The sequence below is a fragment of the Salvelinus alpinus genome, chromosome 24 (genome assembly GCF_045679555.1).
Source record: "Salvelinus alpinus chromosome 24, SLU_Salpinus.1, whole genome shotgun sequence".
NCBI classification, from domain to species: Eukaryota; Metazoa; Chordata; class Actinopteri; order Salmoniformes; family Salmonidae; genus Salvelinus; species Salvelinus alpinus.
The window spans coordinates 48,245,186-48,263,347 of record NC_092109.1 but is presented as its reverse complement, the minus strand read 5'-3'; the positions used below and the strand labels follow the sequence as shown (position 1 = coordinate 48,263,347).

The following is an 18,162-nucleotide window of genomic DNA, read 5'->3' as shown; positions in this document are numbered from 1 at the left end:
TACTGTACACCAAATAGTATTTTTCTGAGCACTGGGCCGGTGTTATTTTAAATCTGTCCATTTTCTCTCTCACTCCATCCGTGACGTCAGCGTTCTTTTCTCTTCCAGAGCACGATGGCGGACGACGCGACTCGGAAGGCTGTGTCGGAGATCCCGCTGCTCAAGACTAACTCCGGTCCCCGGGACAAGGAACTCTGGGTGCAGCGGCTCCGAGAGGAGTACCTGGCCCTCATCAAGGTAGGACCCGGACGGGAAAAAGACAGGGGCCGGTAATACAGAACTCCGAAGCCGAACAGGAGAGCTTCTAGCTAACTAAAGACGTGTCACTCACTGACAGTTCACCCGCTGGAGCTGAGCAATCCACCCAGCTACTAACTAACTAGCTGCCAACTACCCACTGGGCACAGACCTCAGTTCGTCTACTTTTGATTTACACTTTAGTTGTTAACTCGTTTGACTTCAATTTGAAATCAACAACAAATTTTACCATGTCATCGAATTTAGATTGCAAAAAAGGCGATATAGCTAGCCTGCCTACTGAAGACATAACGCTATAGCTAGCCTTTCTACTGAAGACATAACGCTATAGCTAGCCAGTCTACTGAAGACATAACGCTATAGCTAGCCTGCCTACTGAAGACATAACGCTATAGCTAGCCAGTCTACTGAAGACATAACGCTATAGCTAGCCTGCCTACTGAAGACATAACGCTATAGCTAGTCAGTCTACTGAAGACATAACGCTATAGCTAGTCAGTCTACTGAAGACATAACGCTATAGCTAGCCAGTCTACTGAAGACAGAACGCTATAGCTAGCCTGCCTACTGAAGACATAACGCTATAGCTAGCCTGCCTACTGAAGACATAACGCTATAGCTAGCCTGCCTACTGAAGACATAACGCTATAGCTAGCCTGCCTACTGAAGACATAACGCTATAGCTAGCCTGTCTACTGAAGACATAACGCTATAGCTAACCAGTCTACTGAAGACATAACGCTGTAGCTAGCCTGCCTACTGAAGACATAACGCTGTAGCTAGCCTGCCTACTGAAGACATAACGCTGTAGCTAGCCTGCCTACTGAAGACATAACGCTATAGCTAGCCTGTCTACTGAAGACATAACGCTATAGCTAGCCTGTCTACTGAAGACAGAACGCTATAGCTAGCCAGTCTACTGAAGACATAACGCTATAGCTAGCCAGTCTACTGAAGACATAACGCTATAGCTAGCCTGCCTACTGAAGACATAACGCTATAGCTAGTCAGTCTACTGAAGACATAACGCTATAGCTAGTCAGTCTACTGAAGACATAACGCTATAGCTAGCCAGTCTACTGAAGACAGAACGCTATAGCTAGCCTGCCTACTGAAGACATAACGCTATAGCTAGTCAGTCTACTGAAGACAGAACGCTATAGCTAGCCTGCCTACTTTAGGCATAACGCTATAGCTAGCCAGTCTACTGAAGACAGAACGTTATAGCTAGCCTTTCTACTGAAGACAGAACGCTATAGCTAGCCAGTCTACTGAAGACATAACGCTGTAGCTAGCCAGTCTACTGAAGACATAACGCTATAGCTAGCCAGTCTACTGAAGACATAACGCTATAGCTAGCCTGCCTACTGAAGACATAACGCTATAGCTAGCCTGCCTACTGAAGACATAACGCTATAGCTAGCCTGTCTACTGAAGACAGAACGCTATAGCTAGCCAGTCTACTGAAGACATAACGCTATAGCTAGCCAGTCTACTGAAGACATAACGTTATAGCTAGCCTGCCTACTGAAGACATAACGCTATAGCTAGCCTGCCTACTGAAGACAGAACGCTATAGCTAGCCAGTCTACTGAAGACATAACGCTATAGCTAGCCTGCCTACTGAAGACATAACGCTATAGCTAGCCTGCCTACTGAAGACAGAACGCTATAGCTAGCCAGTCTACTGAAGACATAACGCTATAGCTAGCCTGCCTACTGAAGACAGAATGCTATAGCTAGTCTGCAGAGTCATTTGGCTACCTTGAAGGCGTTATTTTTCTCACACTATATGAACTCTGCTGTTTGGATGGTGTTTACAATATGTTGTTTGTTGTTGACAGTATGTGGAGAACAACAAGACGGCAGACAACGACTGGTTCCGCCTGGAGTCCAACAAGGAGGGAACCAGGTCTGACACACACACACACACTGGTGTTGTCACGATACCAGCATTTTTTCTTTGTTACCAGGTTTAATATCAAAATACTCGATACCACAACGATACCATCACTATACTCGATACCACAAGGATACCGTCACAATACTCGATACCACAATGATACCATCACGATACTCGATACCACAATGATACCATCACGATACTCGATACCACAATGATACCATCACAATACTTGATCCTCCTAGACGTTCCCACTTCACAATAACAACACTTACAGTTGACCGGGGCAGCTCTAGCAGGGCAGACATTTTAGGAACTGACTTTTTGGAAAGGTGGCATCCTATGACGGTGCCACGTTGATAGTCAATGAACTCTAAAGTACGGGCCATTTCACAGACAATGTTTGTCTATGGAGATTGCATGGCTGTGTGCTCGATTTTATACACCAGTCAGCAATGGGTGTGGCTGAAATAGAATCCACTAATTTGAAGGGGTGTCCACATATACTTTTGGCCACGTAGTGTTTCTGCCTCACCTCTCCTTCTTCACCGAACCAACGGACTCCGTTTGGAGTTATGGTCAAAAACAAAGTTCTAGGTTAGTAAATTGATGTTAGCTTCAGCTGTATACTAGAAAGGGAAGTTAGCCTACAAAGCTGGAAGCTACCGGTATCTTCTTGCATTGTAAAGTGATGAAGCCTGTATGGACATTGTTTTGCGAACGGTAATTTTACAGTTTCAACATTTCTACTTGATGTGTTGCATTATTCAAGTGTGTTAGCTCTCCTCTCATGCTGCACAGAAGTTAACAACTCAGCCCAGACTCCCAGTGCAGGGGTTCCTCCTTGCTAGCTAGCTCTAGCAATGAGAAAGTGAATTAGGGAAGAGGTGGTGCTCACGCTAGGGGACATCGGCTGCACTGGTAGACTTGATCCTCTCAATCAGTATACGACGTGAGATCCATTTAACACGAATTATCGAAAAGTAAAACAAATTCTACTCCAGAACCGTTTTTTTTTATTTTCTAGTATCGTAAAAGTACCTATGTTTCGCTATACCGTGCAACACTAACACACACATACACTTTTAGTCTTAGTTACAATTTAGTCATTTAATCCTTTGTTAGTTTTAGTTATTATGAGTCGACTAAAACTATGGACAATTTTAGTCTAGTTTTAGTCAGTCATTGCAGTCAAACCTCTGTGTCGTTGTCATCTGACTAATCCTCTGTGTTGTCATGGGCCTCCCGGGTGGCGCAGTGGTCTAGGACCAGAGTCTCAGGGTTCGCGCCCAGGCTCTGTCGCAGCCGGCCGCGACCGGGAGGTCCGTGGGGCGATGCACAATTGGCATAGCGTCGTCCGGGTTAGGGAGGGTTTGGCCGGTAGGGATATCCTTGTCTCATCGCGCTCCAGCGACTCCTGTGGCGGGCCGGGCGCAGTGCACGCTAACCAAGGGGGCCAGGTACACAGTGTTTCCTCCGACACATTGGTGCGGCTGGCTTCCGGGTTGGAGGCGCGCTGTGTTAAGAAGCAGTGCGGCTTGGTTGGGTTGTGCTTCGGAGGACGCATGGCTTTCGACCTTCGTCTCTCCCGAGCCCGTACGGGAGTTGTAGCGATGAGACAAGATAGTAATTACTAGCGATTGGATACCACGAAAATTGGGGAGAAAATGGGATAAAAAATTAAAAATCCTCTGTGTTGTCATCTGACCAATCCTGTGTGGTGGTGGTGTTGTTGTCGTCAACTGACCAATTTTGGGTTGTGTTGTTGCCAGGTGGTTTGGGAAGTGCTGGTACATTCATGACCTCCTGAAGTATGAGTTCGACATGGAGTTTGATGTAAGTACACACACGCAACACACCAAAGTTTGGGCAAAAATAAATAAAAAGCAGATCAATCAAAAAAATATATAATAATCCCTTTGCTAAATAATGCATTTTTGCCTATTCATTGATTTTTAAGTACCAGTGGATGTAGTGAGAGCTGCTGTAGTGAAACAGGCTATTCTAAATGCAAAGCATGTTTAAAAACAGCAATTCAAGTGCAGCTAGCCAGGCGTCATCAGCATGTCACACACCACATTGCAATGAGCAGGAGGCAGTATGCATTTAAAAAACAAATACTAAAATGTTTGAAACCTGAATGTTTTACTACATATTATGAGGCATGTCTTACCTTGCTTCAAAGTAGCCTAGCCAAAATCCATCCAACCAAACAGGCAGGCAATTATTTAATAAAGACTTCTATATACCATTGAAACCAGTATTATTTAATATAGACTTCTATATACCATTGAAACCAGTATTATTTAATAAGACTTCTATATACCATTGAAACCATTATTATTTAATAAGACTTCTATATACCATTGAAACCAGTATTATTTAATAAGACTTCTATATACCATTGAAACCAGTATTATTTAACAAGACTTCTATATACCATTAAAACCAGTATTATTTAATAAAGACTTCTATATACCATTGAAACCAGTATTATTTAACAAGACTTCTATATACCATTAAAACCAGTATTATTTAATAAAGACTTCTATATACCATTGAAACCAGTATTATTTAACAAGACTTCTGTATACCATTGAAACCAGTATTATTTAACAAGACTTCTGTATACCATTGAAACCAGCAACTATTTTCCTTCATGTTCTATTGGTTATCAACTTTCTTTCATTGTTCAGAAGCCAAAGGGACAATTCTAGTCATAATACCAACCCACGCTAGTTTATCTCCTCTGTCTACATTTCTAACGGATCATTTCATCTGTCTCATGAAACCGCTCGCGTGCGTACTGCTCTTTTGACAACCGTGTTTTCCCGCTAATTTCATTATGGAACGAACATTTGCATGTAGCCTGCTGCCTTGTTACAGCCCTGCTGCCTTGTTACAGCCCTGCTGCCTTGTTATAGCCCTGCTGCCTTGTTACAGCCCTGCTGCCTTGTTACAGCCCTGCTGCCTTGTTACAGCCCTGCTGCCTTGTTACAGCCCTGCTGCCTTGTTACAGCCCTGCTGCCTTGTTATAGCCCTGCTGCCTTGTTATAGCCCTGCTGCCTTGTTATAGCCCTGCTGCCTTGTTACAACCCTGCTGCCTTGTTACAGCCCTGCTGCCTTGTTATAGCCCTGCTGCCTTGTTATAGCCCTGCTGCCTTGTTATAGCCCTGCTGCCTTGTTACAGCCCTGCTGCCTTGTTACAGCCCTGCTGCCTTGTTATAGCCCTGCTGCCTTGTTACAGCCCTGCTGCCTTGTTACAGCCCTGCTGCCTTGTTATAGCCCTGCTGCCTTGTTATAGCCCTGCTGCCTTGTTATAGCCCTGCTGCCTTGTTACAGCCCTGCTGCCTTGTTACAGCCCTGCTGCCTTGTTACAGCCCTGCTGCCTTGTTACAGCCCTGCTGCCTTGTTACAGCCCTGCTGCCTTGTTACAGCCCTGCTGCCTTGTTATAGCCCTGCTGCCTTGTTACAGCCCTGCTGCCATGATACAGCCCTGCTGCCTTGTTACAGCCCTGCTGCCTTGTTACAGCCCTGCTGCCTTGTTACAGCCCTGCTGCCTTGTTACAGCCCTGCTGCCTTGTTACAGCCCTGCTGCCTTGTTACAGCCCTGCTGCCTTGATACAGCCCTGCGGCCTTGATACAGCCCTGCGGCCTTGATACAGCCCTGCGGCCTTGATACAGCCCTGCGGCCTTGTTATAGCCCTGCGGCCTTGTTATAGCACTGCGGCCTTGTTATAGCCCTGCGGCTTTGTTATAGCCCTGCTGCCTTGTTATAGCCCTGCTGCCTTGTTATAGCCATGCTGCCATGTTACAGCCCTGCTGCCATGTTACAGCCCTGCTGCCATGTTACAGCCCTGCTGCCATGTTACAGCCCTGCTGCCATGTTACAGCCCTGCTGCCATGATACAGCCCTGCTGCCTTGTTATAGCCCTGCTGCCTTGTTACAGCCCTGCTGCCTTGTTACAGCCCTGCTGCCTTGTTACAGCCCTGCTGCCATGTTACAGCCCTGCTGCCAGGTTACAGCCCTGCTGCCTTGATACAGCCCTGCTGCCTTGATATAGCCCTGCTGCCTTGATACAGCCCTGCTGCCTTGTTACAGCCCTGCTGCCTTGTTACAGCCCTGCTGCCTTGTTACAGCCCTGCTGCCTTGTTACAGCCCTGCTGCCTTGTTACAGCCCTGCTGCCATGTTACAGCCCTGCTGCCAGGTTACAGCCCTGCTGCCTTGATACAGCCCTGCTGCCTTGATATAGCCCTGCTGCCTTGATACAGCCCTGCTGCCTTGTTACAGCCCTGCTGCCTTGTTACAGCCCTGCTGCCTTGTTACAGCCCTGCTGCCTTGTTACAGCCCTGCTGCCTTGTTACAGCCCTGCTGCCTTGATACAGTCCTGCTGCCTTGATATAATGCCTGCTGCCTTGATATAATGCCTGCTGCCTTGATATAGCCCTGCTGCCTTGTTACAGCCCTGCTGCCTTGTTACATCCCTGCTGCCATGTTACAGCCCTGCTGCCATGTTACAGCCCTGCTGCCTTGTTATAGCCCTGCTGCCTTGTTATAGCCCTGCTGCCTTGATATAGCCCTGCTGCCTTGTTACAGCCCTGCTGCCTTGTTACAGCCCTGCTGCCTTGTTACAGCCCTGCTGCCTTGTTACAGCCCTGCTGCCTTGTTACAGCCCTGCTGCCTTGTTACAGCCCTGCTGCCATGATACAGCCCTGCTGCCTTGTTATAGCCCTGCTGCCTTGTTACAGCCCTGCTGCCTTGTTACAGCCCTGCTGCCTTGTTACAGCCCTGCTGCCTTGTTACAGCCCTGCTGCCTTGATACAGCCCTGCTGCCTTGATACAGCCCTGCTGCCTTGATACAGCCCTGCGGCCTTGATATAGCCCTGCGGCCTTGATATAGCCCTGCGGCCTTGTTATAGCCCTGCGGCCTTGTTATAGCACTGCGGCCTTGTTATAGCCCTGCGGCCTTGTTATAGCCCTGCTGCCTTGTTATAGCCCTGCTGCCTTGTTATAGCCCTGCTGCCATGTTACAGCCCTGCTGCCATGTTACAGCCCTGCTGCCATGATACAGCCCTGCTGCCTTGTTATAGCCCTGCTGCCTTGTTACAGCCCTGCTGCCATGTTACAGCCCTGCTGCCATGTTACAGCCCTGCTGCCATGTTACAGCCCTGCTGCCATGATACAGCCCTGCTGCCATGATACAGCCCTGCTGCCTTGTTACAGCCCTGCTGCCTTGTTACAGCCCTGCTGCCTTGTTACAGCCCTGCTGCCTTGTTACAGCCCTGCTGCCTTGATACAGCCCTGCTGCCTTGATATAGCCCTGCTGCCTTGTTACAGCCCTGCTGCCTTGTTATAGCCCTGCTGCCTTGTTACATCCCTGCTGCCATGTTACAGCCCTGCTGCCATGTTACAGCCCTGCTGCCTTGATATAGCCCTGCTGCCTTGATATAGCCCTGCTGCCTTGTTACAGCCCTGCTGCCTTGTTACAGCCCTGCTGCCTTGTTACAGCCCTGCTGCCTTGTTACAGCCCTGCTGCCTTGTTACAGCCCTGTTGCCTTGTTACATCCCTGTTGCCTTGTTACAGCCCTGCTGCCTTGTTACAGCCCTGCTGCCTTGTTACAGCCCTGCTGCCATGTTACAGCCCTGCTGCCTTGATATAGCCCTGCTGCCTTGTTATAGCCCTGCTGCCTTGTTATAGCCCTGCTGCCTTGTTATAGCCCTGCTGCCTTGATATAGCCCTGCTGCCTTGATATAGCCCTGCTGCCTTGTTATAGCCCTGCTGCCTTGTTATAGCCCTGCTGCCTTGTTATAGCCCTGCTGCCTTGTGTGCATTGCTGTGCTTATAATGTGAAGAAATAAGTTTACCACCATTTTAAGCTAAACGTTCTGATGTGTTGCATCAGACTCATTATGTAGCCTGGGCCTACTGGTTGTATGAATAGCCCTGACTCTCACCAGCCTGTAGCCCTGACGCTCACCAGCCCGTAGCCCTGACTCACACCAGCCCGTAGCCCTGACTCTCACCAGCCTGTAGCCCTGACTCTCACCAGCCTGTAGCCCTGACGCTCACCAGCCCGTAGCCCTGACTCACACCAGCCCGTAGCCCTGACTCTCACCAGCCCGTAGCCCTGACTCTCACCAGCCCGTAGCCCTGACGCTCACCAGCCCGTAGCCCTGACGCTCACCAGCCCGTAGCCCTGACGCTCACCAGCCCGTAGCCCTGACGCTCACCAGCCCGTAGCCCTGACGCTCACCAGCCCGTAGCCCTGACGCTCACCAGCCCGTAGCCCTGACGCTCACCAGGCCGTAGCCCTGACGCTCACCAGCCCGTAGCCCTGACGCTCACCAGCCCGTAGCCCTGACGCTCACCAGCCCGTAGCCCTGACGCTCACCAGCCCGTAGCCCTGACGCTCACCAGCCCGTAGCCCTGACGCTCACCAGCCCGTAGCCCTGACGCTCACCAGCCCGTAGCCCTGACGCTCACCAGCCCGTAGCCCTGACGCTCACCAGCCCGTAGCCCTGACGCTCACCAGCCCGTAGCCCTGACGCTCACCAGCCCGTAGCCCTGACGCTCACCAGCCCGTAGCCCTGACGCTCACCAGCCCGTAGCCCTGACGCACACCAGCCCGTAGCCCTGACGCACACCAGCCCGTAGCCCTGACGCTCACCAGCCCGCAGCCCTGACTCACACCAGCCCGCAGCCCTGACGCTCACCAGCCCGCAGCCCTGACGCTCACCAGCCCGTAGCCCTGACGCTCACCAGCCCGTAGCCCTGACGCTCACCAGCCCGTAGCCCTGACGCTCACCAGCCCGTAGCCCTGACGCTCACCAGCCCGTAGCCCTGACGCTCACCAGCCCGTAGCCCTGACGCTCACCAGCCCGTAGCCCTGACGCTCACCAGCCCGTAGCCCTGACGCTCACCAGCCCGTAGCCCTGTCGCTCACCAGCCCGTAGCCCTGTCGCTCACCAGCCCGTAGCCCTGACGCTCACCAGCCCGTAGCCCTGACGCTCACCAGCCCGTAGCCCTGACGCTCACCAGCCCGTAGCCCTGACGCTCACCAGCCCGTAGCCCTGACGCTCACCAGCCCGTAGCCCTGACGCTGTCTCTCCTGACTGATCAGATTCCTGTAACGTACCCGTCCACTGCCCCCGAGGTCGCCATCCCAGAGCTGGACGGGAAAACGGCCAAAATGTACAGGTAAGAAACACACACAGACGGCACATTGTGATGAAGAGTGGTGCAAGGTGACATGGTTCCTGTCTTGTTGCAGGGGGGGGAAGATTTGTCTGACGGACCACTTCAAACCCCTGTGGGCGCGAAACGTACCGAAGTTTGGATTGGCTCACCTGATGGCCCTGGGGGTACGTGCTCTGTGTGTATGTTTGTCTGATGTGTGTCTTTGTGTCTGGTGCGTGTGTTAGTTCTGTTACACTAGACTTGGCTGTACTACTAACTGTACTATTCATAGAGCTGTGCGGAAATAACTACACCCCCTGAAAAGTTGAGTCTGTGTGTGTCTCTGTGTGCTATAGTTCTGTGTGTGTGTGTCTCTGTGTGCTATAGTTCTGTGTTGTAGTTCTGTGTGTGTCTGTGTTATAGTTCTGTGTTACTAGACTGTACTCCTAACTGTACTATTCATAGAGCTGTGAGGAAGTAAGTACACCCCCTAAAAGTTATTTTTGGACATATGGATATTGGATTTCAATACTATTGACAGATAAAGGTAACCTAATTTAACAAATGACACTGAAAAGCTACACTTTGCAATCATTTATTCCACAAAAATCAACAAAAATGAAATGTCCTTGTGGGCGGAAATAATACACCCCTAGTAACAATAGCTGGTGTTTCCCCCTTAGGCTGAAATAACTTCCTGTAGACGTTTCTTGTAACTTGGGCTTTGACTCGGCCATTCCATAACCCTCCATTTCTTTATGTTTGAGCCATTCTGTTGTGGATTTGCTCCTGTGTTTTGGACCATTGTCCTGTTGCAAGATCCATTTTGGGTTCAGCTTTTTGACAGATGTCCTCACATTCTCCTCCTGTATTCTCTGGTACAATGTGGATTGATGGTTGACTCAATGATGGCAAGCTGGCCAGGCCCTGAGGCAGCACGCTCTATGGTTGGTGTGAGGTTCTTCTGTTCAAAGGCAGTGTTTTGTTTTCAGCAAACATGACTTCTGGCCAAACAACTCCACCTTTGACTCATCTGTCCAGAGCACATTGTTCTTCCCCCAGGTGTTGTCTGGCCAACTACAGTCGTCACCTTTGACTCATCTGTCCAGAGCACATTGTTCTTCCCCCAGGTGTTGTCTGGCCAACTACAGTCGTCACCTTTGACTCATCTGTCCAGAGCACATTGTTCTTCCCCCAGGTGTTGTCTGGCCAACTACAGTCGTCACCTTTGACTCATCTGTCCAGAGCACATTGTTCTTCCCCCAGGTGTTGTCTGGCCAACTACAGTTGTGCATTTCTATTCTGTTTTTGAGAGCTGAAGCTTCTTCCTTCCTGACCTCATGTAGACCAAGTCTCTTTCTGATAGTTGACTCATGCAGTTCAACAGTGATTGTGGCAAGAGATGCCTGTAAATCCCTCCATGTTACCCTGGGGTTCTTACAGCCTTCTTTGAGCATCTATAAATTATCCATCAGATACTGGAATGATTGACTTCAAATTGCTTGTAACTCCTCCCAGGCTCATTGGCCTCATCAATGTTTATTCTGAGGGCCTCGGAGAGCTCTTTTGGTCTTGGCATAACGTGTTACCACACACCCGTATGTTTAAGACCAGACCAGGTTTCTGATCTTCATGGAAGGCTGGACCCTACCAAACCATACCAAGTTTCTGATCTTCATGGAAGGCTGGACCCTACCAAACCAGACCAAGTTTCTGATCTTCATGGAAGGCTGGACCCTACCAAACCAGACCAAGTTTCTGATCTTCATGGAAGGCTGGACCCTACCAAACCAGACCAAGTTTCTGATCTTCATGGAAGGCTGGACCCTACCAAACCAGACCAAGTTTCTGACCTTCATGGAAGGCTGGATGGATCCTCCATGTTATTTCTAATCATTTGCACCTGATTCTAATTTGTAATTTTGTATTTTTTAACCTAATTTTAACCTTAATGTAACTAGGCACGTCAGTTAACTTCTCTGGGATATGTGGGACGCTAACGTCCCACTTGGCCAAAAGCCAGTAAAAATGCAGAGCGCAAAATTCAAATATATTACTATAAAAATCTAACTTTCATGAAATCACACATGAAAGACACCAAATTAAAGCTACACTTGTTGTGAATCCAGCCAACATGTCTGATTTCAAAAAGGATTTACGGGGAAAGCACACCAAACGATTGTTAGGTCAGTACATAGCCACAGAAAAACAGCCATTTTTTCCAGCCAAAGAGAGGAGTAACAAAAAGCAGAAGTGGAGATAAAATTAATCACTAACCTTTGATGATCTTCATCAGATGACACTCATAGGACTTCATGTTACACAATACATGTATGTTTTGTTCGATAATGTGCATATTTATATCCACAAATCTCAGTTTACATTGGCTCTATGTTCAGAAATGCCTCCAAAATATCCAGAGAAATTGCAGAGAGCCACATCAAATAACAGAAATACTCATCATAAACTTTGATGAAAGATACATGTTTTACATAGAATTAAAGATACATTTGTTCTTAATGCAACCGCTGTGTCAGATTTCAAAACAACTTTACGGAAAAAGCACACCATGAAATAATCTGAGACGGCGCTCAGATAAAAACAACATTTCTCCGCCATGTTGGAGTCAACAGAAATACGAAATTACATCATAAATATTCCCTTACCTTTGATCGTCATCAGAATGCACTCCCAGGAATCCTAGTTCCACAAATAGTTTTTTTCGATAATGTCCGTTATTTATGTCTAAGTAGCTACTTTTGCTAGCATGTTTAGTGCACATGTCCAAACGCTCGCGCAGATCCAGGCGAACGTCGGACGAAAACTAGAAAAAGTTATATTACAGGTCGAATAAACTTGTCAAACTAAGTAGAGAATCAATCTTTAGGATGTTGTTATCATAAGTATTCAATAACGTTCCAACCGGAGAATTCCTTTGTGTCTATAGAAGTAATGGAACGCAAGTCTATATCATGTGGAATGCGCATGACCAGGAACTGACACTCTGCCAGACCACTGACTAAAACAGCTCCCACCCGGCCCACATCACAGTAGAAGCTTCATTCAATGTTCTACAGACTGTTGACATCTAGTGGAAGGCGTAGGAAGTGCAAACAGATCCATATCCCACTGGGATTTCAATAGGCGATGAGTTAAATCGACCAGCCTCAGAATTCTCACTTCCTCTTTGGATTTTCTCTCAGGTTTTTGCCTGCCATATGAGTTCTGTTATACTCACAGACATCATTCGAACAGTTTTAGAAACTTCAGAGTGGTTTATATCCAATAGTAATAATAATATGCATATATTAGCATCTGGGACAGAGTAGGAGGCAATTCACTCTGGGCACGCTTTTCATCCAAAGTGAAATGCTGCCCCCTATCCTAGAGAAGTTAAGAACAAATTCTTATTTACAATGACTGCCTACTCCGGCCAAACCCTCCCTTAAACCGGACGACGCTGGGCCAATTGTGCACCACCCTATGGGACTCCCCATCAGGGCCGGTTGTGATACAGCCCAGGATCGAACCAGGGTATGTATTTATTACGGTTCCCCATTTAGTTCCTGCTAAGGCTGCAGCTACTCTACCTGGGGTCCAAACACATTAAGGCGCTTACATTACATATAAAACAACAGATAAAAATAATAAAAATAACTTTTTAGGGGGTGTAGTTACTTCCTCACAGCTCTGTGAATAGTACAGTTAGGAGTACAGTCTAGTAACACAGAGACACACAGAACTATAACACAGAGACACACAGAACTATAACACAGACACACAGACTCAACTTTTCACATCTCTTATGTCCAGTAACTAACAACCTAACTGACGACCTCTCTCTCTCTGCCTCTCTGTCTCCTCTGTCTCTGTGTGTCTCTGTGTGTGTGTGTAGTTGGGTCCGTGGTTGGCGGTGGAGATTCCAGACCTGATCTCTAAAGGACTGATCACACACAGAGAGCAGCAGGGAAGCTGAGACCCCCCCCCCTTCCCTCTTTGTGAACATGTTTACTGGTGTGGTCCCAGTGAAGGCGCTGCTGCTGTTTGTTCTGAGAACCAGAAAACAGACTAATGATGTGGCTACCGACATGTGACCACTCACTCTTCTGTTGCTTTAAAAGGCAATGTTCCTGCGTTCACATTCAAGTTAAACTCTGCAGATGTCGGCTCAATCAGAAATGACCTTTTAAATGTCAGTTGCGCAATAACACCATGTTGAATCGCAGCCTACATTCCACTAGAAAACGGGTGTTTTAAACTTCAGTGTTTGAGTTGACAGAATGTTGCTCCTGTGTCATCTAATAAAACATGTCTGATACCTGTCGTGTGTTTTATCTGTTCTGATTTGATACTTGTCGTGTGTTTTATCTGTGTGTTTTGATGTGTGCTCAGCTCCCTCCTGTACTCCCTGTTAACCCATGACTGCGTGGCCATGCACGCCTCCAACTCAATCATCAATTCCGCAGACAGTGGTAGGCTTGATTACCAACGATGACAAGACAGCCTACAGAGAGGAGGTGAGGTCTCTGGTAGTGTGGTGCCTGGAAAACCAATCACTCAATGTCAACAAAACAAAGGAGATGATCATGGACTTCAGGAAACAGCAGAGGGTGTACCCCCCCTATCTACATCGACGGGACTGCAGTCGAGAAGGTGGAAAGCTTCAAGTTCCTCAGCGTACACATCACTGACAAACTGAAACGGACCACCCACACAGACAGTGTGGTGAAGAAGCCGCAACAGAACCTCTTCAACCTCAGGAGACTAAAGAAATTGGGCTTGTCACCTAAAACCCTCACAAACATTTACAGATGCACAATTGAAAGCATCCTGCTGTATCACCGCCTGGTACGGCAACTGCACTGCCCGCAACCGAAGGCTCTCCAGAGGGTGGTGCGGTCTATCCAACGCATTACCGGGGGCAAACTACCTGCCCTCCAGGACACCTACAGCACCCGAAGGCAAAGAAAATCAAGGACATCAATCACCCAAACCACTGCCTGTTCACCCCGCTGTCATTCAGAAGGCGAGGTCAGTACAGGTGCATCAAAGCTGGGACCGAGAGACAGCTTCTATCTCAAGGCCATCGGACTGTTAAACAGCCATTACTAGCACATTACAGGCTGTTGCCTATGGGCATAGACTAGCAATCACTGGCCACTTTAAGGAATGGAACACTAGTAACTTTATTAATGTTTACATATCTGGCATTACTCATCTCATATGTATATATTCTATACTATGGTATCTTAGTCACTTAATGTTTACATATCTGGCATTACTCATCTCATATGTACAGTTGAGGTCGGTAGTTTACATACACCTTAGCCAAATACATTTGAACTCCGTTTTTCACAATTCCTGACATTTAATCCTAGTAAAGATTCCCTGTCTTAGGTCAGTTAGGATCACCACTTTATTTTAAGAATGTGAAATGTCAGAATAATAGAGATTTATTTCAGCTTTTATTTCTTTAATCACATTCCTAGTGGGTCAGACATTTACATACACTCAATTAGTATTTGGTAGCATTTCCTTTAAATTGTTTTACTTGGGTTAAACTTTTCGGGTAGCCTTCCACAAGCTTCACACAATAAGTTGGGTGAATTTTGGCCCATTCCTCCTGACAGAGATGGTGTAACGGCGTCAGGTTTGTAGGCCTCCTTGCTCGCACACACTTTTTCAGTTCTGCCCAAAAATGTTCTATAGGATTGAGGTCAGAGCTTTCTGATGGCCTTGACCTTGACTTTGTTGTACTTAAGCCATTTTGCCACAACTTTGGAAGTATGTTTGGGGTTGTCCATTTGGAAGACCCATTTGCGACCAAGCTTTAACTTCCTGATGTCTTGAGATGTTGCTTCAATATATCCACATAATTTTCCTCCCTCATGATGCCATCTATTTTGAGAAGTGCACCAGTCCCTCCTGCAGCAAAGCACCCCCACAACATGATGCTGCCACCCCCGTGCTTCACGGTTGGGATGGTGTTCTTCGGCTAGCAAGCCTCCCCCTTTTTCCTCCAAACATAACGATGGTCATTATGGCCAAACAGTTCTATTTTTGTTTCATCAGACCAGAAGACATTTCTCCAAAAAGTACCATCTTTGTCCCCATGTGCAGTTGCAAACCATAGTCTGGCTTTTTTATGGCGGTTTTGGAGCAGTGGCTTCTTTCTTGCTGAGCGGTCTTTCAGGTTATGTCGATTTAGGACTCATTTTACTGTGGATATAGATATTTTTGTACCTGTTTCCTCCAGCATCTTCACAAGGTCCTTTGCTGTTGTTCTGGGATTGATTTGCACTTTTCGCACCAAAGTAAGTTAATCTCCAGGAGACAGAACGCGTCTCCTTCCTGAGCGGTATGACGGCTGTGTGGTCCCATGGTGTTTATACTTGCGTACTATTGTTTTAACAGATGATGGTACCTTCAGGCGTTTGGAAATTGCTCCCAAGGATGAACCAGACTGGAGGTCTACAATGTTTTTTTCTGAGGTCTTGGCTGATTTCTTTTGATTTTCCAATGATGTCAAGCAAAGAGGCACTGAGATTGAAGGTAGGTCTTGAAATACATCCACAGGTACACCTCCAATTGACTCAAATGATGTCAATTAGCCTATCAGAAGCTTCTAAAGCCATGACATCATTTTCTGGAATTTTCCAAGCTGCTCAAAGGCACAGTCAACTTAGTGTATGTAAACTTCTGACCCACTAGAATTGTGATACAGTGAGCTATAAGTGAAATAATCTGTAAACAATTGTTGGAAAAATTACTTGTGTCATGCACAAAGTAGATGTCCTAACCGACTTATCAAAACTATAGTTTGTTAACAGTAATTTGTGGAGTGGTTGAGAAACGAGTTTTAATGACTCCAACCTAAGAATGTAAACTTCCGACTTCAACTGTATATTCTTAATTCTATACTATTCTACGTTATCTTAATCACTTAATGTTTACATATCTGCATTACTCATGTGTATATACTATTTTCTATACTATTGTACTGTATCTCATTTAATAATGATTACATATCTTGCATTACTCATCTCATATTTATATACTGTTTTCTATACTATTCTACTGTATCTTTGTCCGTTCCGCTCTGACATCGCTCGTCCATATGTATATAGTCTTAATTCATTCCTACCTAGATTTGTGTGTATTGGATATATGTTGTGTAGTTTGTTAGATATTACTTGTTTGATATTACTGCACTGGCGGAGCTAGAAGCACAAGCATTTCATAACACCTGCAATAACATCTGCTAATCATGTGTATGTGACCAATAAAATTGGATTTGATGTGATACCTGTCATGTGTTTTATCTGTGTTCTCATGTGATACCTATCAAATTGTATTAGTCACATGCGCCGAATACAAAAGGTTAATTACTTACGAGCCCCCAACCAACAACGCAGTTTTAAAAAAATATGGATAATAAGAAGAAAAAAACAAGTAATTAAAGAGCATCAGTAAAATAACAATAGACTATACACCGGGGGGTACCGGTACAGAGTCAATGTGTGGGGCACCGGTTAGTTGAGGTAATGTGTACATGTAGGTATAGTTATTGAAGTGATGACAATAACAGGGTGTGGCAGCGGTGTAAATAGGGGGGGGGAAATGCAAATAGTCTGGGTAGCCATTTGATTAGATGTTCAGGAGTCTTATGGCTTGGGGGTAGAAGCTGTTTAGAACCCTATAGGACCTAGACATGGCGCACCGGTACTGCTTGCCGTGCGGTAGCAGAGGGAACAGTCTATGACTAGGGTGGCTGGAGTCTGACAATTTTTAGGGCCTTCCTCTGACACCGCCTGGTATAGGTCCTGGATGGCAGGAAGCTTGGCACCATTGATGTACTGGGCCGTTCGCACTATCCTCTGTAGTTCCTTGCGGTCGGAGGCTGGGCAGTTGCCATACCAGGCAGTGATGCAACCAGTCAGGATGCTCTCGATGATGCAGCTGTAGAACCTCTTGAGGATCTGAGGACCCATAACAAATCTTTTTAGTCTCCTGAGGGGGAATAGGTTTTGTCGTGCCCTCTTCACGACTGTCTTGGTGTGCTTGGACCATGTTAGTGATGTGGACACCAAGGAACTTGAAGCTCTCAACCTGCTCCACTACAGCCCCGTCGATGAGAATGGGGGCGTGCTCGGTTCTCTTTTTCCTGTAGTCCACAATCACCTCCTTTGTCTTGATCACGTTGAGGGAGAGGTTGTCCTGGCACCACATGGCCAGGTCTCTGACCTCCCTCATGTGTTTTATCTCTGTGTTCTGATCTGTCTGATACCTGTGGAAAAGTTACTCATTGAATTACATATTAGAACTTTACGAGAATCTCTGTGGGGTTACTAGTCCTTCAGTAAACCTCTGCCTTTACTGAGTTTAACCGAGGAGGAAGATTGACTGGCGTATGGCCGGACTTTGTCTACCAAGGCACTAATTCAGGGGTCTCCAAAATGTTCTAGCAAGAGAACTACTTAAAAAAAACAGCTACAATTATTATTTTTAGCTTTCAAATAGGCACATTCTTCTCTTCTCCCCTGCAACTGTCCCTGGGTCCTTGGTGTACAAGGTAATGTTTTCTGTTAATAAACAACTATGGGGAGCCCTATTAAAAACAACAAAATCATGAGTTTTAGATTTTCCCAAATTATGTTTTCTCAGTGAAATTTTTCTGGTTTTAGATTTTTTGTTTGTTTTTCACTCAAAATGAATTGTACATAGAGAAACAATGAAATTGGATGTTCTGGGTCGAAGTCAATGCTTAAATCACATCTGAATACCATTTTTTTTTTGTCTGGAAGATTTTGGGGTGTAATTCC

General features: G+C 46.7%; 1 protein-coding gene across 1 annotated transcript; it reads left to right on the top strand.

The window, feature by feature from the left end:
• The first annotated feature begins 5 nt into the window (after positions 1-5).
• Positions 6-13,663, top strand: ufc1 (ubiquitin-fold modifier conjugating enzyme 1). Its single transcript, XM_071362940.1, has 6 exons — positions 6-237; positions 2,103-2,170; positions 3,934-3,997; positions 9,285-9,361; positions 9,435-9,525; positions 13,236-13,663. The coding sequence occupies exons 1-6, from the start codon at positions 115-117 to the stop codon at positions 13,314-13,316; spliced, it is 504 nt and encodes a 167-aa protein (XP_071219041.1). The 5' UTR covers positions 6-114; the 3' UTR covers positions 13,317-13,663.
• Positions 13,664-18,162: the final 4,499 nt, after the last annotated feature.